The sequence below is a fragment of the Ruditapes philippinarum genome, unplaced genomic scaffold (assembly GCF_026571515.1).
Source record: "Ruditapes philippinarum isolate M1 unplaced genomic scaffold, ASM2657151v2 ctg7110_1_1_1_1, whole genome shotgun sequence".
NCBI lineage: Eukaryota > Metazoa > Mollusca > Bivalvia > Venerida > Veneridae > Ruditapes > Ruditapes philippinarum.
This window is the reverse complement of record NW_026859789.1, coordinates 23039-48758: the sequence shown is the minus strand read 5'-3', so window position 1 is coordinate 48758 and position 25720 is coordinate 23039. Positions and strand designations below refer to the sequence as shown.

At 33.1% G+C, this 25720-nt stretch overlaps 2 protein-coding genes across 2 annotated transcripts; both read right to left on the bottom strand.

Annotated features, from left to right (window-relative positions):
- Positions 1–2849: 2849 nt before the first annotated feature.
- On the bottom strand, positions 2850–10752 carry LOC132757914 (uncharacterized). The gene is made up of 4 exons (XM_060749410.1): positions 10594–10752; positions 6833–6975; positions 5205–5385; positions 2850–4177 (listed from the first exon to the last, which is right to left on the bottom strand). Exons 1-4 carry the CDS (start codon positions 10664–10666, stop codon positions 3885–3887), a joined length of 690 nt encoding a protein of 229 aa, XP_060605393.1. The 5' UTR covers positions 10667–10752; the 3' UTR covers positions 2850–3884.
- Positions 10753–14534: 3782 nt separating this feature from the next.
- On the bottom strand, positions 14535–15713 carry LOC132757916 (uncharacterized). The gene has a single exon (XM_060749412.1). It carries the CDS (start codon positions 15711–15713, stop codon positions 14535–14537), a length of 1179 nt encoding a protein of 392 aa, XP_060605395.1.
- Positions 15714–25720: the final 10007 nt, after the last annotated feature.

The following is a 25720-nucleotide window of genomic DNA, read 5'->3' as shown; positions in this document are numbered from 1 at the left end:
GTAAATTTTACTTTTTGCTTCATGCTATTGCGGTGATACTTTTATGCACCCTCTTGTTTTATTTCGTCTACTGTTAGTATCTTCCCTTTGTCCCTAGTTTAAAAAAAAATTGCACCTCTTTCCCCTACACCCTTTTACTTTTATAGCCATTTTCTTATCGGTTCTATGATTTCCTATAATGTATTATTTAAGTCAAAATGCCCTGTCTTGCTTTTGTTTGGTGTCCTGCTGGGCCTTGCCGGTCGTGTGTTGGTTGGGTGCGTTCACTGCATGAATGTCACCTTTTCTTGTTAATTTTGTTTTTCATATTTTTTGGGTTTTAACGGGCTTGTCTTGCGATATTGAGTTTGCTACATGCAGAATAACCGATGCAGTTTAATTGAGATTCTTGAGAATTGGATCCCTGATCGTTTGCGACTGAGTTCTTGTCCAAAGTGCCGGTACTTAAATTGTTTCTCTAGGAGTTTGGTTCTTCCCCATGTTTCAGCGACATAAAATAACATCTACATGTTGCTGTTAAAGAGCTTTATCTTCGTTGACAGATTGATGTTGGGGTTCCTCCACACCGACCTCAGAGTTGCAAAAGCTAGTATGTCGGCTTTTCCCTATCCTCCATCTGATATGTTATTTTGTACCCCTTCCTTGCTGACTATGGTGCCCAGATATGTGAATTAGTCTCAATGTCTTCATTTTTCAGTGCCTTGTATTTTTAGAATCCAGTACAGTATAGGAAGTTTGAAATTTTCCTCATCGACACGAACTTTAAAGTTAGAAATACTAGAAATATGATCAACAATATCTTGTTCAGAAACATAGATTTCAGAATAAGTAGTACTGTAAAGTTCATTTTGTAATGGATACGTCATACGATGAGTATGTTAATTTGACCGCCTTGCCAGCCGGAACTAAAACAAAGTTTGAGTAAAACACTAGTTACTATATTCTTTCTGAGATGAATTAAAGTATGTGTTTAGGTGGTAGAAGATGTTTATTTCCACGATAAAATTCAATGTGTGATTCTATGATTTTGAATATGATATGTTTCCATGAATTAAATGCATTAATAGGCACCATTTAACTGAACATTCCTCGATCGCTTCAGTTATCTGACTACGACACACATTAAAATCAATATCGGAAGGAATTCTACAATGAGTCCTTTAAAATTCTCTTTCGTTTATAATATCAAAATAACCATTGATAATATGGCCAAAATCTAAATTACAAAACTTGGTGTAGTTGGTGTAATAGTCTCGACGTCAAGTCGGAAACAATTTTATTGTAATTGTATTTGATATTTGTAACAGATGATTTATATTAATAGCAAATAATTGTAACAGTAATAGCAATATTAATAATAGTTATTTTTAATTTACGTTTGATGTTATCATTTTTAACTTATTTTCATGGGATTGAGATTTGCGTTTTCGTATGTTAAGAAAGAAAAAAATGTCTATACTGGGATCTTTATAACATATATTACAATGCTGAAGAAGAATCGTTAATACTTTGTTCCACTGGCTAAATTGTTTCACGTTTAAAAGAATGGCCGACTTTTATAATATGTTAATACAAAAGAGAAGTAATTTTGCTGCGATTTCTCATTTTATGTTAAAACAAATTAAATGTGTTGACTTTCAGTCTATATCTGAATGAAAAAATGTACGCATCCAGATTAATGCTTATTTTCATGAAAATTTTGAAAATGTAAATTAAAAGTATAATATTGTAAAGTGACCAAAAGGAAGCAAATTTCACATCATTAAAGGCACTTGCAATCCACTTTAATTACAAAAAAAAATGCAAAAAAATGTCCTTTCTGCGTTAGTAACTCAGTAGACATATAGTTATACATAATGAAACATTAACCATTAACCGCTCATAATATGTAAATTATTACTTGAATCCTGAATCTTTCTTCTTTTCCTAAAATCTCAGTTCATTTTTCTCAAAATTCATTGTATTGAGATATTTTTCTCATCTGCAGGCATGCTGCTTTAAATGTTCTACCATCATCTGAAGAGGTAATAGTAGACTGTGATAATTAGAATAACTATTGTTTAAAAAAAGGGTACACTCAAGATCTATAAGGAAAATTTGTGTGTTTGATATTGTATTTCTTTAAAATTGAATGTTTAACAGGTGAAAGTTTAAGACGTAGCGAATTATTGAAAATGTTAGAATTACAATTTAAGGATCGTGGAATATTAACCGGATTAACAGTTGGCAAATTTATAGTTTTGTTATGTGAACCTAACCCAGAGCTTAGATATTTGGCACTTATCAATGCCTTGCGGACCTCCATACAACTTTAATGCATCTGTATCAATATTTGCCCCAGTGCGGGATCACTTGGGTTATATATTGGGACTCATTATATATTTTTATTGTTTGAGTTTTAACAAGGTTTTTCCATATTTTGGCTGTGTGACCTAGTTTTTGATCTGAGGTGACCCATATTCAAAGATTACATAGAAATCACCAAAACAACTTTTCTGACTAATTTCAAGGATTTTTTGGATCAAAACAGTAACCTCTAGAGTTTTAACAAGGGGTTTTCCATATTTGGGTTGTGTGACCTAGTTTTTGACCCAAGGTGATCCATATTCACACACGATGTAGAAGAAATCATCAAAACAACCTGAACCTATCTGACCTATTTCCAGGATATTTAGATTGGAAGAGTAGCCTCTAGAATGTGAACAAGGTTTTTCGATATTTGGACTGTGTAATCTAATTTTTGACCCAATGTGAGTTAAATCTGTATAATTTATACATGTTTAGAGTTTTAACAAAAGATAACTTAAACATAATTAAAAAAAAACAACAACAAAAAAAAAACAACAAAAAAAAGCTTATTTTTACTCTTGTTTTGTGTTATTCAATCTATTCTTAGTCAACAATCAACATTTCATTGCAGATGTTATTAAATGTAAAAAAAAAGAAATGAACAAATTGCTATACATTTCCTTGAGGTTTTGCCCAGTGGCAATCTATATGCAAAACAGAAAAATAAAGTTTTTCTTAGCTTATGGGCTATCTGCCCTTTGAAGAACATAAAATATGAAATTAAATTAACGACAAATAACTCAAAGATGGGATTTGCAACACCACTAATAATAATTTTCGCTTAATATATTTATGTAATCTTATTCTGTAACAGTGCTCAGTTTAAATAATTCCTATCATACTTTTTTCTTTCTGCTTATACGGTAGCAAAATAATCTGCTGAAATATGCAGAAGCATTTGCAGAACTTATTTCTAATCAGCAAAATATATAGGACTTGGGATACATAATAATGCATTACAATACAATGACTTATAAAACGACATTTTATTTTAGCAGTAACATCCTCTTACATACAAAGAAAACGGCTCGTGCACATTGCAAAACAATTTTTTTTACAAATTCTCGATTTATAACACACATTGCACAAACATTACACATAACACAAAAATATGCTATTAAAATCATAATATATTGAATTACATTTATTGAATTTCTGACCGAAGACTCCTTAAACAATGTGTATTGTATGAGAATAACTACAAAAGAATTGTTTGAACTCCTACACTTCGCCTTTTTTAAATCTTATTTTAATAAATAAATATTTCTGCACATAAATTAAAGATTTAGGGTTAAATTGAATTTTATGCCCTTTAACTATAACCTCGGACAGTCAAGTTATTGTCTAAAACAAGATATTCGCTTGCAGAACATAGAGCCAAACAAAATGAGACTGTAAAAGCATAAAATGATTGTTCACGTATGACAAAATAATGACAAAATAATGATTGTTCACGTATGACAAAAATGCGATGCTGTTATTCCCCTGAAACTATGTTGGAATTTATAGCAAACGTCCAAACATAATCAACAACATTAAGACCAAAATGTGTTTATTTGATCAGTAATCGGAGTATCACAGCTGCACTTTTGTTGACCAAATGCACATGTTTTACAATGCATGTGGCTACAGGGCAGAACCAGAACCACAGCACAATTTTTCAAACTCTTGCGGCATGTCTTACATTGAGTCTTTTTATAAACTTCTTGATAGCGATCTCTATTAGAGATACCAGAGCAAGCATCGGAATTATCTATTTGCGAAGTCATGCTTTCCTGTATCGGGCACTTCCCCATTTCATACCTTAAAGACTTGTCTCTTCCATTATCTGAAATATTAATATTTAACAAGAAGGTCTTAATGGACATACGTACATTGCTCACTTTGATAAAGTTATGTTGACAATGGCTCACATGTTGCGGTTGTTCAATATGCCTTTTCTTCAAATATAGCTTATGCACTCCGCTTACTTACTAACATTAATCTTATGTAAAGTTTCCCCATAGATTCTAAAAGATCTAAAAGTTAAGTGCCGATCCATTAATTGAAACATGAACTGAAAACCTGTTAACAGTTTTCTATTGTGCTCTTGTACTTCCTATAATTGCTATAGACATTTATTTGCGATACACCTACCATGAGAGCAATTGTGTCAACTCTATCAATACTGAACTCGAGTTAGTCGAAGGGAAATTCAGAATGTTACAGGAGAAGTTGGCGTCTATTCATTTATAAACACTATATTAAATTAGTTTAAGGTATTTCTATCTGTTTGCACAAATTAAGAGCAAAGATTACTAGTTTTTACGAGCTTGATGAAGGATTTTCTGAGTTAATTGAGGATCCTGATTTTATTCAAAAGGATTTCTGTTTTTAAGTTGTTGTTAAAAAATCTGGAAACATAATGATCCCTTGGAAGCATTAATCACAACAAAATTACACAAGAATTGCAGACTCGGTTTGATTGAGTCTGTACATGAGGGATAATGAATAAGTGCAACATCCCTCACGCCCTCTAGCACAAGCTTGAGCGGTACTCAATTCTCAACACTTAATAGTGTGGCATCAATGATCCCGAAGGACCATAAAAATATAACAACACTGAAGTGAAGTACAGGGCAACTTGACAACTTATTTGAGGGACTCTCTGGCGATACTGCCGATTAAGATATGAGGCATGTTCTGTTTTGTCGTATACCAGATCCGAAAACAGGCACTACTTTTAACTACACGTAGTTAACTGTGTATTTTTTATCAGACTTGATAGGTTACTAAGGTTTGAAAATAACTGAATAAATTATTTGATCTAGTAAATTACACAGTGTTCTTATATTACTTGTATATGAATAACATACTGTTCGTTTTATCTGTATATCCTCCAGCGAAATCCTTTTTGTTCTCATCATGGTATTCTGCATGTGTAATTCCCCCTGTGCACAAAGCAGACTGGCCCTTTCTCTCATACAGCAAAATATCACCTGCTTGTTTTTCTAACAAGTCGTCTCCTAATTCGGTTGAACTTTGCTTTGTTTCAGCCTTAAAAAGTCACAAAAACAAAATGGTTTATGTTAAGTTATAAACTTACCATGAAAATTCAATGTACAATTTTAACTGTATTGGTATCATGATGATGCTATTAATATAGGTAAATATATATTTGTATATATTTAAAGACGATATCTATATGGTCTACTGCTCTATCCCTAATGCGGCCCAAACTATGCTTGTGCATATGACACCAGTACTGATTTCATAAAAACATAAATGCATGATGTTTAAACTAAATAATATACTACCGTTATCAAGCATCATTAACCCATTACTTCATATACACGCCTTTTAACGCCTTTTTCACTTCCCCTTTTTGTTGTCTCAAATGATGAAAAAATGCCTTATTTAGGCCCCAAACACTTGTTTTTGTTTGAGAAATGTTGTTAAAAAAAGTGACCTCTTTTTCGGCGCGGCCCCCCATCCAAAAGATACATCAGGGGGTTGCCAGAAGGGGGATGTGCCCCCTTCTGTTTGGGGGGTTTGAAGGGTGGCGGAGTCCCCCTCATCGCCAAGAAAATTTTGGACTTGTGAGAGGCTGTAAATGACCCCAGATTGATCATAAGGTAACGTGTAACCAACGCTGAAAAGCATTTGACTTTATCTCAATCCATTGAGAAGTTGCAGCACTTTGAAATCAATTTTGATGGAAAAATCAACGCAAAATAGTGATGTTTGGCAATTTTGAGATGTCCCCTCGTTGCCATGGTAACAGAAAATTTAAGCCTGAGCATGTTGTTGCAAGGGCAATGATCCAGTCAACATTTGTGCCAAGTTTGATTAGTGTTGAAGCAGTTTTTATAGTATTATAGCAAATTGAACTTGTAACAGGAGACTTTTCAATGAAAACAGCCATTTTTCACAAAATGCTCATGAAGTAATGGGTTAATTGGCATATGTCCAATATGTTTGCCTCTATCAAATATCCGTATGAAAGTAAAATTTTGTTTTAAAATTGAACTGAATGTTACTTAGAGAACACACTTCACAATGTAGAAGTTGCTTTCAAATAATAGTCATCTGGTAAAAATGCGATAATGCAATTTAACCCATGACGATAAGTGCAATTTTAAAGTTTATCACATACCCATGAAGCTTATTTTTGTCTCCGTAAAAGTTGTATAACACAGTTATGCATATATTTTGACGTGACCTGATATCTATTATAGTACAACCATCTAAACATAAGCGTTATGGTATAAGCGTCAGTCATAAAATAGTACTTTTAACTTAAAACTATTCTTATTTTAGGAATGTGATAAAAAGAATATTGTATTCATTACTAGTCCTATTGAAATCGTTAAATAAATAAATGTTATACTCGTCAGAGGCTCGACAATTTTAATTTTATTTAACTCGTTCAATAAATTCTGTATTAAACCTTCACACACCCAATATTCATTTATCATCGCAACATCATGTATTATGTTCATACCTTATTACGTGGAAGTTTTTCCCGTAGGTTTTCTTTTACAAACTTGCAGTCTTTATATAGTCCCTTATGTAATTCTGTCGGCGAGTCTCCTGGGCCTAGACGAGGAGTTAAGCCACAATCAATGCAAATTATCCTGTCTCCATCTAAAAGATAATGTGTTGCTAAATTAAGTTTGATACATTTATTTGCAAATTAAAGACCCATAGATGCTCCAGACTATCCAACTCAAAGATAATAAACATAAGTTAATATATCAATTATACCACTGTGTATAATCAGTGACGCAGAAATGTGGAAATCAGATTATGTCGTGCAGAATTTCTGCAAAGTTATGACCGACACTATACAGAAGTATTTTAATGAGGTTAAAATATGGCTTGTCAGTAACAGTAATCGCAGATCCATTTCTTTCAATTCGATTTACTATGAATATATTGGTCCATTTTCTTACCGTGGTGCCCGTTTCGGCCATAGAATCGTACAATTCTGCGTACAATTTTACACAATCCCTGCATTTTATTTTATGCTTTTCAGTAAATTACTGATTTATCCGTGAACATTATATTTTAATAATTTCCCAGTGAAAATTATCAAAATATAAATTCACACTATTCATTAACGAAACTACTTTTATATGTTTTACCCCATGTGGTACCTCAATTTTATTTTTGCTCAAAATTCTGACATTGTCAGGGCTGTTTAGAAAAATGCAAAGCTAAACTTGATAAATAACTTGAATTCAAAGGTAATAAATAAGAAAACTTACTTCAATTCATTTAAATTACCAATCACCAAATATTGTCTCTATTTTTTTTGTTTCATTTCTACAGTCTGAAAAATGCAATTCCTTCCACAAGCAAAACTGATGACATTTGGGCTTGTTTAAGTATCCTACGAGCAATTACTGCCTAATGCAATATGAAAACTTGAAAAGCAATGGCAGCCATTAGCCCAAAGAATAAGTTAACAACCCAGCGTTCGTAAGGCAGCCTTTCAACAATTCCATGTTTTCCAATTTCCTAGCCGCTTTTTGAATGTTTACACACCTGTCAACACTTCATTGTCTGTAACAATCCTAAAATAAGTATTCTTTCTTCTAAAAAAGATGTATGACTAACGAATCCAAATGATATCCCTCTGAATCAAACACAATTATTTTCATCCCGGGAAATACACAACTTATAAAAATGGCGACCGCTTACACTTAAAAAAGCCAGGTCAAATATAAATTCGTAGTAACGGAAATAAGGTCTGATGGTGTGACCTTTTTACTTCTACTAGAATTTTTTATCCCCTGCCGAAAGGTGGCGGGGGATATAGAAATAGTCTCCGTCCGTCAGTCCTTCCGTCCTTTCTTCCGTCCATCCATCCATCCGTCCCTCCGTCCGTCCTTCCGTCCGACATTTTTATCCGGAGCATATCTCAAAAAGTATTTAAGGTATCAACTTGAAACTTCATAGGTGGATAGATCATATTGAGGAGGAGTGCAGTGCACCAGAATGATAACACCACCCTGCATATTTTTTGAGTTATTGCCCTTTGTTATTTTTGAAACTTAATTTTTGTCCAGAGCATAAATCAAAAAGCCTTTGAGATATCAACATGAAACTTCATGGGTGGATAGTTCTTACTGAGGAGGTGTGCAGTACACAAGAATGATAACTCTACCCTTCATAATTTTTGAGTTTGTGCCCTTTGTTATTTTTCATACTTTATTTTTCACCTGAGTGGAGCATAAATCAAAAAGCCTTTGATATATCAACATGAAATTTCAAGGGTGGATATATCTTATTGAGGAGGAATGCTGTGCACAAGAATGATAACTCTACCGTTTATATTTTTTGAGTTATTACCCTTTGTTATTTTTCATACTTTTTGTCACGAGCGTATCTCAAAAAGCCTTAGAGGTATCAACTTGAAACTTAATAGGTGGATAGATCATATTGAGGAGGAGTGAAGCACACAAGAATGATAACTCTACCCTGCATAATTTTTGAGTTATTGTCCTTTGGTATTTTTCAAACTTAATGTTTGTCAAGAGCATAACTCAAAAAGCCTTTGAGATATCAACGTGAAACTTCATGGTTGGATATATCTCACTTAGGAGGTGTGCAGTGCACAAGAATGATAACTCTACCATTCATAATTTTTGAGTTATTGCCCTTTGTTATTTTTCATACTTAATTTTTCACCTGAGTGGAGCATTACTCAAAGAGTCTTTGAGATGTCAACATGAAACTTCATAGGTGGATAGATCTTATTGAGGAGGTGTGCAGTGCACAAGAATGATAACTCTACCCTTTATAATTTTTGAGTTATTGCCCTTTGTTATTTTTCATACTTTATATCAAAAAGTGTTAGAGGTATAAACTTGAAACTTCATAGGTGGATAGATCATATTGAGGAGGAGTGCAGCACACAAGAATGATAACTCTACCTGCATTATTTTTGAGTTATTGCCCTTTGTTATTTTCAGCCATCAGTAGTCACATAGGTTTCAAATCTGTAATCACTTCACCAATCAGTTTTCATAACCAAAAGACCTCTTTAGATTGAATTATTCTGCTCTACTACATATACATTCTCACAATGAGCAAACACATTTGGCGGGGGATGGTCATGCTAACATGGCTCTTGTTTTAATTAAAACAAGCGATCATTCATATTATTTTAAATAAAATGAATAATATCACCGCCATTAAACGTTGATTGTCGAACTTATTTTTCAACCCAATACTTCTTGTATTTTATGAGAAATTCGACTAATAGAGGCTACAAGTGGGGAAAAATATTTTAATATTAAAGTTAATATTAAGGAAATTTCGTTTTAACTTGTTTTTAAGCATAAAATAAAAAGAATATTTTCACATTCCTGCAGCAGCGTTACCTGTTAACACGGTGCATTTGGTAATTCTGAATTAAAAACTTATGTAATTTCTTTTTGCTACATGACTTACAACATTGTTTTTATTGATGTCATTTAACCGCTGTGCGAATTTGTTTGTCGTGTTGAGACGACCAACCGAATAACCGTTGTGAAACCGATTAACTTAATCCTAAACAAAAAGCACTGGAGTATCTCATATAACTTTCAGTAAGCAGGGTTTACAGTTGATATCTAGGGAAAGTTCTCAAAAACGATCTTTTACTTTTGTATACCGATAAGTAATTGGAAAAAAGTTCAAGGTGTTGCTAGTGATGATGATGACAATGGTCCACTGCCAGACATTAAAACTGTATCAAATTCTTTCTTGAATGCTCGTTCAATGAATTGCATTAAATTGATTACCATATTCACACTTGTGATAATAACGTAATAACTGGAATTAACAGGCGATTAACATTCGAAGGTCTGTCATGCACAGTAGTCTTTCAATCACATAAGCAAGTGAGGTGGTAGTTTAGCTCAAGAGCAGTGCATTCTATATTTGACAAACAAGCGAGCATTATGTACGACTCATTCAACATCAAACAGTCAAATATCATTTTTTAAAAAGATAAACACACAATAATATTTTAAATAAATAAAAATAAAAACAAATAACTAAAACTAAAAAAAAGTTTGTAGACATTTGCACTTTTCCTTATTCAGTTATACTTTCACACCTCTTTGGGTTATGGTTAACTCCAAATTTTGCAGTAATCAAATATATACTTTTCTCACTTACGTTCGTTAAACACCACTCGTCATATGTATCAGAAAACATGGCCCATCGATATGAACTTTAATAAAAATGTAAAATGATATGAAAAATACTTACTTAAATGACTGAAACCGGCCTTTTCTAAATCATTTTTCCATTTTTTGTTGTCTTCATAAGTTTTGGTAGCCATTTTTAGATAATTCAGTATTCAAGTCCGTCAAACACCGGATATTTGAATTCGGAATGAGGTAATTATATATTGTAAGGAAAAAAAATAACGTACCGCAACATATACGTTTCCGAAAGGCAAGGTACGGGCGCTAACTATTGTATGGCTGTCATCGTTGTACTGCACATGTTAATTTTCGGTGATCGCCAAAACTTTTGGAAGCAAACAGACGGGTTCGACTATCTAAAGTAAATTCGTGAAGTCACTTTAGTCTTAAAAAAATTAAAGTTTGTGCATGTCTTAACCTCTCTTTATATTTTCTCGGCAATTACCTTTCCCGACTTTGAAACATTGGTGAAATGTTTACTTGATTTAGACCATGTCAAATGTGACAGAGGTGGTGATTTTGGCCTTGTATGAAAGTCGCAAAATGAATGTAATCAGAAGTTTTTACAGATAAATGCGTAGCACTTGGCGGTTTCGGTAGATTCAACCAATGTTACCGATTTATGATATTTTTGAAAATATTTGTTTAACCAAATCAAATTGATTCATAATGATTATATACTTTTTCACTTGCATCTCAAAATAAAATCATAAAGCCTTTTTGACTGTACATGGAGAGGATATGTGAGTCTGACCATGCTATATTTGATATCATTATATTTAGAAGTCTGGGTTTCCTTGTTTGCTTTTATCGGCGACGCTATGCTATATTTGGTGTCATATATTTAGAAGTCACGTTTGCTATTTTTAGTAATATGCAACGTTTATTTATAACTATCGGTTCAGATTGGTGTTTGTAACGAATGTATTTATTTTACAGTCTGTATAATTTATTTAACTATGATAAAATAGTTTGATAACCATCTCATGCAAGCTTATCCGGATAAAATTCAGGCAATTCGTATTGGAAAAAAACAAAACAAATGAATTAACAACTTTTAATCCTAATAGTACAAAAATCGTTTGTGAAAAAAATGTACACTTTCTTAGTGTTGAAATTGATTCTTTTTTAACTTTGACCTATATTTACTCATATCAAATATTTGCAAAAAGGCTGTAAAACAAATAAACATCCTGGCTAGTAAATTTAAATCAGAACACAAGATTCTTTATTTACAAATCCTTTGTTCGCTCAAACTTTAAAGTGACATTATGCCCAACCAAGGATAGATAGTGAGTGAACAGGTGAAAGTCAAAATAAGTTTTCATTTTGTCATAATTCCTAATAATTTAATAATTTACTTTGCATAAACAATAAATAACGCAAGGATCCAAGCAAAATTTCTGTAAATATCCATTAGAATTTACCTGTAACGTTCAGATTATAAAAAGAGTGGGGCAGTCTTTTTATTCTTTAGGCATATTTAAATTTTATCCTAAACATTTTCCAATATCAACTGTTGGTCAAACACCATTTTAACAGTCAAACTTTTGAAATATAAAGACAATTCAGCTGAACTTGACTATAAAAATATGAGCATAATGTCACTTTAACTATTGTCTATTGTCTATGGAAGCCCTGGAAGGATATTTGAAAATAATATTTAAAACTTAAAACTTATTATTTAATTCTTAATATTTAAGATTTAATTCTTAGTATTTAAAAATTAATTCTTAATATTTAAAAAGTAAGAACAGAATACATAAGACGCGAATTTTTGAATTCAACGGTCTCTTGCAAAAGGTTGTTTCACGAAGAAAAACTGGCTGCTTACAGGTAATTGCCATTTTTATATATAAAATAAACATTCCGTGAACTATAATATCTCGATTGTTATATTTTTTATGCTAACAGCTGAAACGATTAAGATATGTTAGTTTTATGAAAGACGCCAGATACGGTGCAGCTTTACATTTTATTGATTACATGGGGTCATAAGCAGCGGTTGAAAAAGTTCATAAATATATTTTGTTCTGGTTGAAGTGTTAAAACTGACAGAAAAATACCTGCTAGTCAGGGGGTTCGGTTTGTCTTACGATAATGTTTAGTTGTTGGTGGTTGGTACATATTTATAGCCCCAGCCCTTTGTTTTTATAACGCTATATTTCATTTATTTCTATTTCTTTTAAGGTCATAAACATTGAGATCCCGTTGATGTTTGCTTCGTCATTTTATTGGAAGTGACTCCTGTGTCAACAATTGTGTCATCCCTATTGCCATTTGGGAACGGAAGCAGCAGGTTAGAAGTGATTACGCAGTACTTTCATGCTGACTTCATGTGCGCAGACATAGTTCTACATCTCCATAAGTCTTGGTCTTCGTCAGTTAAAGAGGATACTTCGTTGTAATAATAAAGGGCGCCAACGTGTCATGTATACTCCACAAGAAATCGTACAAGTACAGTAGAAAAAGAATTGCAGTTTAGTGGAGACGGCTTATGGTACCAATGTGGATGAATACGTTGAAGAATTTGAGAGCTCGCGGACGAATTGATACGGCAAACCCTATTCATGCAGAATGCTTGCGATTTTATGTAACGGATGTTCTTCAAGCGTGACTTTCTCGCATTGTATTCACACTGGAATTTACACGATATGTGACCACAGATACATGTAGACATTTGTACTGGAAGACCACAAATAAAATGTTGTTTTATGTACTAGAACTATCAGGTTCTACTGATTATGGTGTTAATGTTGATTCTTAGGATATTGAATATGAAACAAATCCAGATGATTGAACATTAGACAATTGTAACGAAGTTGGTAGAACGTCATAATGAGCATGATAATATGCAAATACTTAAGTTGTTGAATTACATAAGGGAATACTTCCCGTATATAAGGACATAAAGTACTCTCGGTGCTGAGCTAGCTTTTCACCGACAGGGTTTGTGTGCCTTCAAAACGTTACATTTGATGGCCAGTCTGGGGGATGTTGACAACTGCCAGACCGGAGTTGCCGTACCCACGGATTCCCAGGCCAAGTCTCGGGACGAGACTTCTCGGAGGGGAAAGTAATGTAACGACATTGGTAGAACGTCATAATGAGCATGATAATATGCAAATACTTAAGTTGTTGAATTAACATAAGGGAATACTTCCCGTATATAAGGACACAAAGCACTTTCGGTGGTGAGCTAGCTTTTCACCGACAGGGTTTGTGTGCCTTCAAAACGTTACACAATAATATATATTCTTTTTAATGAATAAACATTGATGTTCATGGTTTTCCGAAGTATGTGCTTTTTTAATTAAAGTTTCTAGGACGATATCGAGTTCGCGTAGTTATTGTCATTAATCTAACGGAAAATAAATAATAAAATAACTAAAACACGAGACCTCTTTTGAAACATTCTGATTCTACATTGATGATTGCATGACAAATCTGACTTAGAGTAAACATTACTAGAAATCTAAGTAAACCGTATGTAGGAAATTAGATGATAAATCTTAAGAGCTCTTTGTAGACAGAAATAAAAATTTGCCAAATTTTTTCCGGAAGGGGTCAAATTTTAAAACTTTTTAACCGCGAAAGCCCAAGTTTCAACTTTGACCTACGTATATGACCTATGATAAAGTAACAAGTTGTTCCAACTGAAATAAGACTTGTAGTGTTCAAAATGATTTTCTTTGATTTGATCTATTTTTTTAACCATATGACCCAGTTTCAAACTCGACCTAAAGATTATCCAGACAAATATTCTCATAAACTTTTAAGTTGATCAAGTTGAAAAATCAGCATCTAAAGTGTTCTCTATGTGTCTGTATTCTCGCTTGTTTGGTGGTCCCATCTCTTGAAACTGGTTTTGGTTCGGATATATCTTCATTGTAAGGCAGGGTTGTCCATATATCAAATGAGCTGGTGTAATTGGTTCTGGGTGTGTTGACTCTGACGTAACGTAAGTCAATGGACGGTCGTTCATGACGCTTTTTACCTCTGTTACGATTGTTTGGAGAGTATCGTAAGTGACGTATGCATTCCAAGAACCTTTTTGATAGCTGATTTGGTAAGACCAATTAATCTTACCCACCAACCACCAAACCAGGGAGCGCGCTTGGGCATCAATCTCCACTCTGTATCATGGTTGTGTAACGTGTCTTTTACGGAAGTTGAATTCATTAATTGGCGTATTGTATTTGCTGCTGCTTGAAAAGTTGTTCCGTTATCAGATATCATCACCTTCGGTAGAGATTTTCTGCTACTGAATCGCCTGAACGCTTGTAAAAATGAAGATTCAGTCATATCTGAGACTACTTCTAGATGAACAGCTCTGGTCGAAGCACAGGTAAAAAGACAAATGTATGCCTTCTCATTTTTGTTTTTTCCTCGTACATTTAAAGCTTCGGTGAAATCAACTGCAGTCACAGTAAAAGGTTGTGTGTCTTGAACTCGTATCTTTGGCAAAGGTGGTGGATCTGGCGCTGTGTACGGTCTTCCTGACACTCGGCGGCACTGGTTACACTTCCGGAGTAATTTCTGGATACACTGGCGTATCGATGGAATCCAGTATTTCTGGCGTATATGGGTAATAAGTGCACTCCTACCTGCGTGTAAGTGTCTTTCATGGGCGTCTATAATTATAAGTTTTGTCAGTTGGTGGTTTGCCGGAAGCAGATATGGGAATCGGGTTTGCTCAGCTAAATGGGCGTTATGAATCCTACCAACACAGCGAATGAAACCATTATTGTCAAGGTATTGTAGTTGCCTAACAAGCGTCAGGTTTCTCCTTCCGGTCTTGATACATGTAATCACAGCGCTATAGGTGGTTGCTTGGCAATTATGAAGCCACATCTTCTCAGCATTGGCAAGTTCTTTTACAGTAAGGCAATGTTGAATGAATCTCATCATGTAGGCTGTCACTCTAAGAAGCTTTCTATAACGGCTAAATCTGTTGATATCAATGACATTGTGAATGCCGTAGGTTGTCATGGTAACAAGTGTATCATCTTGTTCTTCTGCGAGTAAAACAGTTGTTACAACAGCTGGTTGGCTCGGGTACCGACTTTCATCAGTTAACCAATCAGGACCTTTCTCCCATAATCTACTCTTCAGAAATTCAGTAGCTGTAATTCCTCTTGTCAACATGTCAGCCGGATTGTGCTCGGTCGGACAGTACATCACGGCACGGCACCAAAATGTAAAAGTGTTCAGTGAAATAAGAAGCAACTAATTTGCGTTCTGTCTAAAATGATAATGTTTATTAACGGTAAAATAACAATACAACGGAAATGACGTCGTATGAGCTCTTCTTCCCGCCAACGTAACGTTGTCTGCCTGCCGTTCCCGCTAACGTAACGTCGTCTTTACGACATCCACCGACCGACGACAACAGCGGGCAATGACAGTAGCGCACCTTTGAGCTGACCTACAAATTAAAGGAATCAAAATATATCAGATCTTCTCTTTATTGAATTCGACACAGAGCTCTATTCATTTCTGAACAGTTTTCAATGTAAATAGTTATGCATCTAAAATGTTGTTTTAAAATAAATTGGCAAACAAACTTTTGCATGTACTACTGTTTGATACACTTTGTATGTGACAAGCTTTTATATCATATATGTTTTGTTTATTTTGCGTTTATTGTAAAAACATCTTACTGTAGCTAAAATGGCTGAAATTAACAATGGCAAGAAACCCCATCATTTTCGACATTTTTTAAAAACAGTTGGTTACAAGAACTTGATATCTGGTCACACGTTCCGTGATAGAAATAGTAGTACGTTACTTTGACATCTTTGGTTTCATCCCTTATGCTACTGTTGCCAAAGTAACGTAAGTTAACTGTTTCCATCAAATAGAAAATGTCCCTTATTTTTCCCTGAGCTTTAAGCATTTTCACTGATTTTACAGTGCAGTCAGCAGGCAAACCATTCAGTTAAGCACTGCTTCTTTAAGACAAATAACAGCAAGAAAAGTGTGAATGATAATATTATTTCCCATACTGATGGCGTACACATAGGCTATAGCTGTTTGTTAAAAAGTATAATTACAGTCCACTTTAAGAATAAGGCAGCAAAGCCAGTGTTTTTACTCTTTAATTACAGTAACTAATCAAAGTACAACATCAAAGATCTCTACACTCATCAATGAATAATCACTTCAGGTTCAACTTCCAATTAGTAACAAACTACAGCATACAACATAAAAATAAAAGGGTATTAATAACTCAATTTATATTTTCAGGCAAAGTTAAAAACATAGCAAGTTTTGCCATGTGGGTGAGAACTGAAGGCTAAACGAGGCAAACTCAACAAAATGATTAATTTTCAACTAATTAGAGCAAGAGCTGTCACTAAAAATAAACGTATTCCACAAATGTGCTTTGAGTATTTAGCGGGTACAAAAAACTAACCTTTTACATTGATAAAAGTGTTTAAGAAGCAAACATTATTATAATAATCAAACTCTCAACAGAATCTATAATTGTCAATAAGTGTGTATGTTTTATAATTATCACAGGGCTACAGTATAAATGTTCGTTGCATACAATTTCACATGAAAACAGATCAACGATTGATACCACTACAAAATAAATTTCCTTTTATCAACCATTTTTAAATGAATATAATTATTATTATAAACAATTGTGATTTACCAAGAACCAAACAATTACTATCATCAACTTAAAAACTAAATATTTGATTTGGCCCATTCATACAAAATGATGCTGCGATGAAGCTTCTGGACAATTATAAACGTTTTCATCTCTTTCTAGGAAGACTGTGTCCTTTACTTCTATTCTAGAAACCATATACCCATCTTCAAACGAAACATATTCATTAATTATCTATTTCTAGACTCCCAAACGCATTAAAGCCCCGCAATATTGATTGGCAAATACTTCGGATTGTTCTTCAGAATATAATGGGTGCTTAATTTTGCTGTACTTTACGTTAATAGTTATGTCGCCCTTTTCTACAGGGACTCCATTTATCATGAAACTTTTGTTCTCCTTTTTTATCTCAGGAATATATGGCACTGTCACGCATACAAACTGTTAGCTCTTAAATACTCATCGAAACTGTATGGATTTTAGTCTACATCAGTATAACTGTCAATCACTTGTCCTGATGCTTAAGCCAATGAGAAGTCGTAGTCATCCAAACTGTCCATGTTATTTTCTCCGTCCTGATTTCTTATTCTTTCTACTGCCAGGCTTTCCAAAATTGTGTAATACATCACTCGTGCTTATCCTTTTGCTTCAGTATCAACTCTGTATTTTCCATATTGGTAGTTCTGTTGCAGTACTGTAAACCAGTCAATTATCTATGTAGAGTTGTTGCTGTGCAATTAATGGGTTGATGCAATTTGTTTCAGAACCTTTTAATTGATAAATTGTCGTAAATTGAGGTTTCTTTCAGCATAGATTCTTCTTTGATATTGTATTTATCTATCATTTTACTTTCATTGAGCACAAACTTTATGTTCGAGAATATATTCCGCTAGATGTAGGGAGTGCCCCTTTATCTTCATCTCAAGTTTTGTTTACCAAACCTGTGGCAAGGTTGTTGCAAACTGCAGACATTTAAAAGCACATGACTACAACCTATAATACTGGTTATATAAATTTCCAATGCAAATCAATGATCATACCAGTAGGATGATAGTGGCCCTAAAACACTCGTCTTAAAATCAAGGGTTTTCATTTCAAAACAGTTTTTCTTGTATATAAAGTCCAACTTACTTTACTTCCTTCGCTACTCGTATTCTCGCTGTCGCTACTTGTGGCGTCATTCTTTCAACGGAATGGTTTCCCGCGTCCATTTTAATGATAATATTTAAGTATTAAATATTAAAAATTAAATTTCAAATATTAAGAATTAAATTTTAAATAATAAGTTTTAATTTAAAATGTCCCTCCAGGGCTTCCATAGTTTGGCATTACTGTAGAAAACAAAATCCTGAAAAACTTAAAAAACTGAAATATAGTTTTAGTATTTGAGGATTGCAGGTCATCACATGAATTTCTTTTAAGTTAAGGTAGCATGTTAGTAAATTAAGACAACTGGCCATTGAAGTTTTTAAATGTTTACAAAATATTTCACTAAAATATGTACAGGATCTAATTTCAGTAAATTCATCTTATTACCCTTTTAGAAATATCAATACACAAGAGTTAATACAGAGACTTACGGCAAGAAAAGCTTATGCTATGAAGCCACCCAGGTCTGGAATAGCCTCCCAAAACTGGAACTGATTATGGCGAATTCAAGAGACTTATTAAACCTGGAGTGGCTTCTAATATCTATGCTCTATGTGTTCATAACTATTATGTATTGTTCCGTATGCCTTGTCCTTAGTTACTGCTTGTATGTATATAAATTGTGAATGTTAAATGTAGTTACATCCTTTGTTTTATTTTGTGTATATTGTTATGCTACTGTATGGTATATACTTCATGTGCTTCTTATGTGCTTTTTTCCTATGTGTTTAAAGTTGATATATAGACAGGGGGTTCTGGGTCCCAAGTTCAGAGATTGTCATATAAAAACTAAAAACTTTCACATTGTCATATGTCATTTTATATTCTTAATTTCATACATATACCTAACAGTATGTTAGTCTTTGGAGCAGTCTTAGTCCTGAATCATGACTGATCCCTCATTTTTTGTTTCTAATTTTGCTTATTATATTTAGTATACATAAAATGCATTCTAGTCTGTTGTACAAGGAAAGCATTGATGCAAAGCATCAAAGGGCGTCAAAACAAGAAATGCAGCAGGTGCAGATGAACTAGTAGATATATGATGACAAGATATTCTTATAAACTGTTCAATGGTTCATTGGTTTTTACCAGAATTGTATATCACTTATGAATGAACGAACGAAAGACATTGTTAATTATTTATAACTTTGATTGGCATGCTAGAAATTAGAATATTACTTGTTATTTCTTAATGATCGTGGTTATTAATAGCAACGGATATACATGTATACAATCATTTATAATCCATATGAGTAATGCATAATCAACACCACACTTGTGTAATTGTCTCTTATTATGTTATCACTATTAGCGAAGACCCCCTTTTAAGGTATCTGTTCAACACTTAGTAACAATATGACACTAGTTATATTACCATGTTGATCATGTTGAGCATAAATGTTTATTATACACTAATTGTAATATATTTTTTTATAAAAAATACAGATTTTATGAATATTGTTTTCTTTTTCTTTTTTTGTGTTTTATGCACTATTTTAATACTGAGTTTTTACGTTTACTATTATTTTAAGAATTCAATTGTCATAATGACCGACGATTATAAGTCAAAACTTAACTGGGAAAAAGTCAGTAAATTATGGTTAATCTTTCAAAATATAAATATTGTTTATTCTTAAACCATATACATGTACATTTGTATTTTTCTTTATCATTTTTTGAATTATCAATCAATTGAATAATTCATAAAATCTGATTTGTAACTTTGAATAATTCCTCGCATCTTTACTATACACGAATAACAAATTAAATAAATTGTTTCAAAGTTGATAGTGTCATATTAATGCCATAAAAATGTACATTTTTTCTCAATTATTGTACACATTATTGTTTTTATCTCATATAGATAAAATAAAACATGCGATTTGTGTTGTTGGTTTTTTTTCCGAATTGTATGTTTATGTATAATAATAATAATCAATAAATTTGAGAGTTGATCAGTGTTTATTAATTATTGTAACCAAACTAAGTGACAAACATTCATTTGGAAAAAAAGCTTATATATCTGTAAAATATTAATAATTTGTTCTGTTCTGTAACGATACCAAACATCTACTCCAAAACCGGGAGAGACCGGACAATAAACGTGTGGTACTATTCGCCGGTCGTCAAAATAGACCAGGAGAGACCGGGAATTACCGACAGGAGTACATCCCTCTATAAATAGCTTTTCGGAATATTTAGGTCATCAACTCATCATTCTATTTACAGCTTTCGGAATAACATACCATAATTACCACTGTGTACTACAAAATGATAAATAAAAATACCCCGAATAGCTCGATTTAGTGACGGAAAAGGTTATTTAATTTGAAAATGTTTGCATTGCGAAAATTTCCAGTTCGCTATTCATTATACATATCGCGACTAATTAATAATCAAGCACCCTCATACCGATCGGAATGATCGGCTTTTATCATGAACAACTATAAAAGGCTCGAGAAGTTGCTGTCGCCCTTTCACAAAATCTGATTTCATTACATAAAAGGCGCCGCGCTTCGGCGCGGCCTCCAATTATATTGCGATAACTGCTTGTAGTTAATTATTTTATCCATATATGCTTATTTATCTTAAGTTATAATACAGCGAACTTTTGAAACTCTTAATCTAATTTTCTATACAGATTCTTAGTTTTCATGATAAAGGATAGTATGTTATGTCGAAAAAAAGCTTGTCTAGCAAGTGTTATTGTGTTTACTGCAACCAACCGAGTCTGCAGTTTTTATGAAATTTTGTTGTGGTTAATGCTTCCGGGGGATCACACTATTTCAAGATTTTTAAATAAAGATTATCTTATCTTACATCCAAAGGAAAAAAATGTCAGTTTCGATAAAATTGTCACAGCATATCAAAAATTCTACTTGCTGTTATCGCAAGAAAGGTACAAGTTGAAATATGTAGGCTCCTGGGTAAGGTACAGTATTCGGAAGAAACATGTGCTTGTGATCGCACAACATGGTGCACATTAACTTAGATAGACTCGCAAGACAGTGCACAGTGATTTCGATTACCTATTGCCATTATGATTAAAAACATGTCTGTCAATCAGAAGCAATTAAAAAAAAAAGTGATAGGGCTAACTTGAAACAACACTTATTTTTTTTATACTTATTTTTCTATATAAATTGACCCATAAACTATACAGGATAGTAAAAACTATTTTTTGTTACAAATTTAGACAAATGACAAAATTAAGAGTACTCATAGATTACATAATATTCATGTACAGAATATAACTCAAATTTTCACCTTGACAGTCAAGGTCCCCAAATGGTCACAATTGTATAAATCATTATATCAGTTTTGTCATAAGTGTTCGTTTGTCCAAGTTTGAATAAAATCCATACATGCATAACAAAATATGTAAAGTATTAGTAATTTCAATAAGTTGACCTTGACAGTCAAGGTCAATTTGACCTTCACAGTCAAGATGAATTAAAGGTCAAAATTATATCAGAATATTTCATCATTTTATCATCAATTATTTTTTGTCCAAGAAAAAACAAATCTGTAGATAGATAACAAAGTTATGACAATTGAAAGTGACATTATGGTAATTTTCTATTGTCAAGTTGAGCGGAATTGTCTATATATTTCAAATGATTGACTTATTAATGGTTATTGATCAACACTTAATATAGAAAATGGTTGGAATAAAATATAAATCTGCAAATTAATAAGTCCAAAATGTCCCTCAGAATTAAAAACGCATGTCTTCGAATAGTTTCTGTACCCATAAAAATTAATTTATGAGCACTCAGTCCCAAATCCAAGAATGAATATCATCGAGTAATCCTTAGTTTAAATTCCAGCATAAAAGTTTTTAACTACTTAATGGTGAAAGTTTTCCAAATATGCCTCATGAAAACCTCAGTTTGATATATACTATCTTTGAATGTTCATGAATAATCCAGATATACTTTTACTATGAAATCATTTTTTTTTTAAATTACAAAATGGTTACAACAGAAAGGTCCAGAAAATTTAAAAATAAAATATTTAAGCCTCCAAAAGTATCTTCACTTACCCGGAAGATTTGAAGAATCAAAGTAATTATAAACACCTTGTTTATGTCCAATATCTGGGACAATCAGAAACTTAAAACATATCATTAATCAAATATATTTCTTTATCTTCACATAATATACATAGCAACTCTCTATATACCCTTTGATAGGCACCATGTCACTTTAAGCAAATTTCAGTACTTTGATCTTGACGGTCAATATAAAATTAAGGTCTAGGGCATATTCGAATAATTTAACACACGGGTTTTGTTGTAATGCTTTTTTTTGTTTAAGTATAAGTTAAAGCCACAAATAAATAACAAAGTTATGAAAGTTTAGGCACATTTTTATAAGTTGACCTTGACGGTCGTCGACTAATTTTTTAGAATAATTCAACATTCAGGTTTGATCATAAGGGTATAAATGAAATCCGTAAAGAAATACCAAAGTTATAAAGTTACAGCTTAATTCAACTTTGACTTTATTGGTCAAGGTAATTTAAAGGTCAAGGTCATATTTGAATTATGAAACATGTCAATTTTGTTATACGTGATTTTTTGTCCAAGCATAAATCAAATCCATAAAAAATAATAAGCTATAGCCAATTGTATTAAAAATCACTGATTTGACCTTGTCGAATTAAGTTTAAGATAACATTTTTCTTTAACGTCGTACCCACCTATGAATACAATTTAAGTTAATTATATAAAATTTAAACTGCAACATTACAATAATTATATGTCAAGGTCATGCATGAGTCAAGGTCAAACTGAGTTTGATCTTCTATAAGACAGTGTTCTTAACGTTTGTTGTGCTTAAGTATAAAGATATAACATTCATAAATATCACCGGTACCGTTGGCAAAGTGGTTAAGGCATCCGCCTTCGGATCGGGAGGTCAAAGGTTCGAGCCCCACGGGGAGCTTTAATTTAAGGATGAATATTTCTCGTGGGACTCGTTCCGAAATGGCCGCTTCATGAGCAACGAGGTAGTTAAGATTTCTATCCGCCTGGCATAGTGGTAGGAGTTTGGAGGTACATGGTATGCTAGCAACCTTCAAACCCAATGGCATTGAGCGAAGGTCAAAATCAATTTTGTCAACTTAAAGGTCCTGTCCAAAGGAATGCTTTGTCCAAGTGTAAAGACAATCCAATAATAAATTACAAAGTTGAAGCCAATTATAGCAATAATCAAGAAAATTTTAACATTTGACCAACAAGGTCAGGGTCATTTATGATTTAAAGTCTGGTCTATTTGAAAGCCTGCTATGATGGTTATTGTGGCCAAGTCGAGCTAAAATATACATATAAAGTTTAAAGCCAATTATGCTTCAGTGCAAGTATGCTTTTTTAAGCATCTTGCTTCTGTTGCCTTTTTGCAATGACTACAATTTTAATGTTTTTGTATTTTGTATAGAAGTCAAAATAGTTTTCTATAAACATTTTTCTTTATTTTTATGACAAATAATTTCAGACTCATCACTACTTTGGTCGTGAATAACATGCTCCAAACCATTATTTTAACGTTATTCAGCTCATGCTTTCCTTTTCCTGAGAATTATTTGTTTCTGAGGCATAATGTGATTTCCAAATTTAATCATGAATGACTCTGCAAAGTATTTTTATGAGTATAACTTAAATTTATTAAATAAATATCAAGAATTTAAATTAAATTTAAGTAGTTGTTATTTACCAAAAAGTGTTTGCACCCAATCATAGCTGTAATACCAATCACTTGTCTATCATAAAACATGTTTTATTACCTGTACAATTAACCATATACAAAACAGAATAAACAATTTATACAAAGCATAAGTATAGACTTTATTTGGCATAGCTTCCTAACTTGAGAAATGACCGTAACTAAAGACTGTAAAATGCGAATTTATCTCTTTTATTGGAGAGGTCATTAGACCTAACCCTAGCCCTAACCAGAGGTTATCGGACATCTCCCCAGTGTTTAATATTTGTTATTTTGGTGTGGGTTCAGAGAATACGAGATGTTGATACTATGATTTAATTTCTAAGACTGTTTAACAATATGTAGTCAATTGGTTAGTACACTAAGTAGACGAAGCCTAACAATAAAGTTTAAAGGTACTTCATGCAATATATATTTAATGTAGAATTAAATATGGAACAATATATATGATTTTGGCATAATTGACCTCAGAAGGGGTAAGTGACTTTGATGCGAATTCTGGTTGTCCCTCTTGCATGTGTACTGCAGCTAAACCAAACTTTGACGAGTCGACTTGAAAAGTAATTTCCTTATCTAGGTCGAACTAAGAGAGTATTGGACCGGGGTTTGTGTTATCATGCTTTTAACTTGTTGTAGGTCCTTGGGTGCATCCCTGCTAAAATCTACACCTTTAGATAGAAGCAGTTTCATGGGTGCAGTAATTTCTGAGAGTTTGGGTACAAATATCTGTAAGTATGTGACCAGGCCTAGAACTGATTGCAATTCTTGTTTAGAAGTAGGAGATGGCATCTCTGCTATGGACTTGACATTTGTAGGATCTATTTTTAAACCTTGACCAGTAATTAAGTGGCCAAAGAAAGGTAACTAGATTTCCCTATTTCAGTTTTGTCGGGACTGAGCTTGATGTCTGTTAATCGACATCTTCTCAAGAGTCTGTCCAGATTTTGTGTCATGTTCTGTCCTATCTTTGCCATAAACAACCATGTCATCAACAATTGTTATTACTTCTGGCAAATAATCCAGACACGGCTCCATTTTTGCACAAACTGCATCATTTGCATTATTTAGACCATATGGGAGTCTTAGGAATCTGTATCTTGCAAAACATTTGTTAAAGGTTGTCAAGTAAGATGACTTTTCTGTAAGTTGGATAGACCAATTAACCACTAAATGCATCTAATTTTGAAAACACAAGTCGGGAAAAATGTTGTCGATAGTCCTATTAGGGTAATGGGGTCTTTTGATGACATTGTTTAGATCTTTCGGATCTAAGCATAACCGTTAAGAGCCATTAAGGGTTTCTACTACAACTAGACTATTTACCCAGTCTATAGGTTCCGTGACTTTCTTAATAATACCTAAGCTTTCCATCCAGTCAGGCTCTATTTTAAGTTTGTCACGAATGGCAAAAGGAACTCTGCGCGGAGGGTGAACCACTGGTGTGATGTTGTCGTGCAACTGTATTTCAAATTCCCTTGGCAGTTTTCATATTCCAGTGAACACATCTGAGTACGTATTGAGCACTTGCTCCTTTGTAATAGGCACTGTGCACGTATTAAACAATACTAACTTAATTAATTTAAACTTAGGCATATTTGAAGATCTAAAATGTGACTTGAATGTTTATCTTCAATGTTAAACTGTTCTGTAGAGATTTTACCTTTATGAATATGTACAAGGAAGATTGATAC

Excerpts from the sequence above, each read along its gene's own strand:
- LOC132757914 (XM_060749410.1), bottom strand. The coding sequence starts at position 10,666 with ATGGCTACCAAAACTTATGAAGACAACAAAAAATGGAAAAATGATTTA. Across the intron at positions 6,976-10,593 it reads GGCCGGTTTCAGTCATTTAA|ATGGAGACAGGATAATTTGC; the intron begins GTAAGTATTTTT and ends ATTATCTTTTAG. Across the intron at positions 4,178-5,204 it reads ATATACAGATAAAACGAACA|ATAATGGAAGAGACAAGTCT; the intron begins GTATGTTATTCA and ends TTAATATTTCAG.
- LOC132757916 (XM_060749412.1), bottom strand. The coding sequence starts at position 15,713 with ATGTACTGTCCGACCGAGCACAATCCGGCTGACATGTTGACAAGAGGA.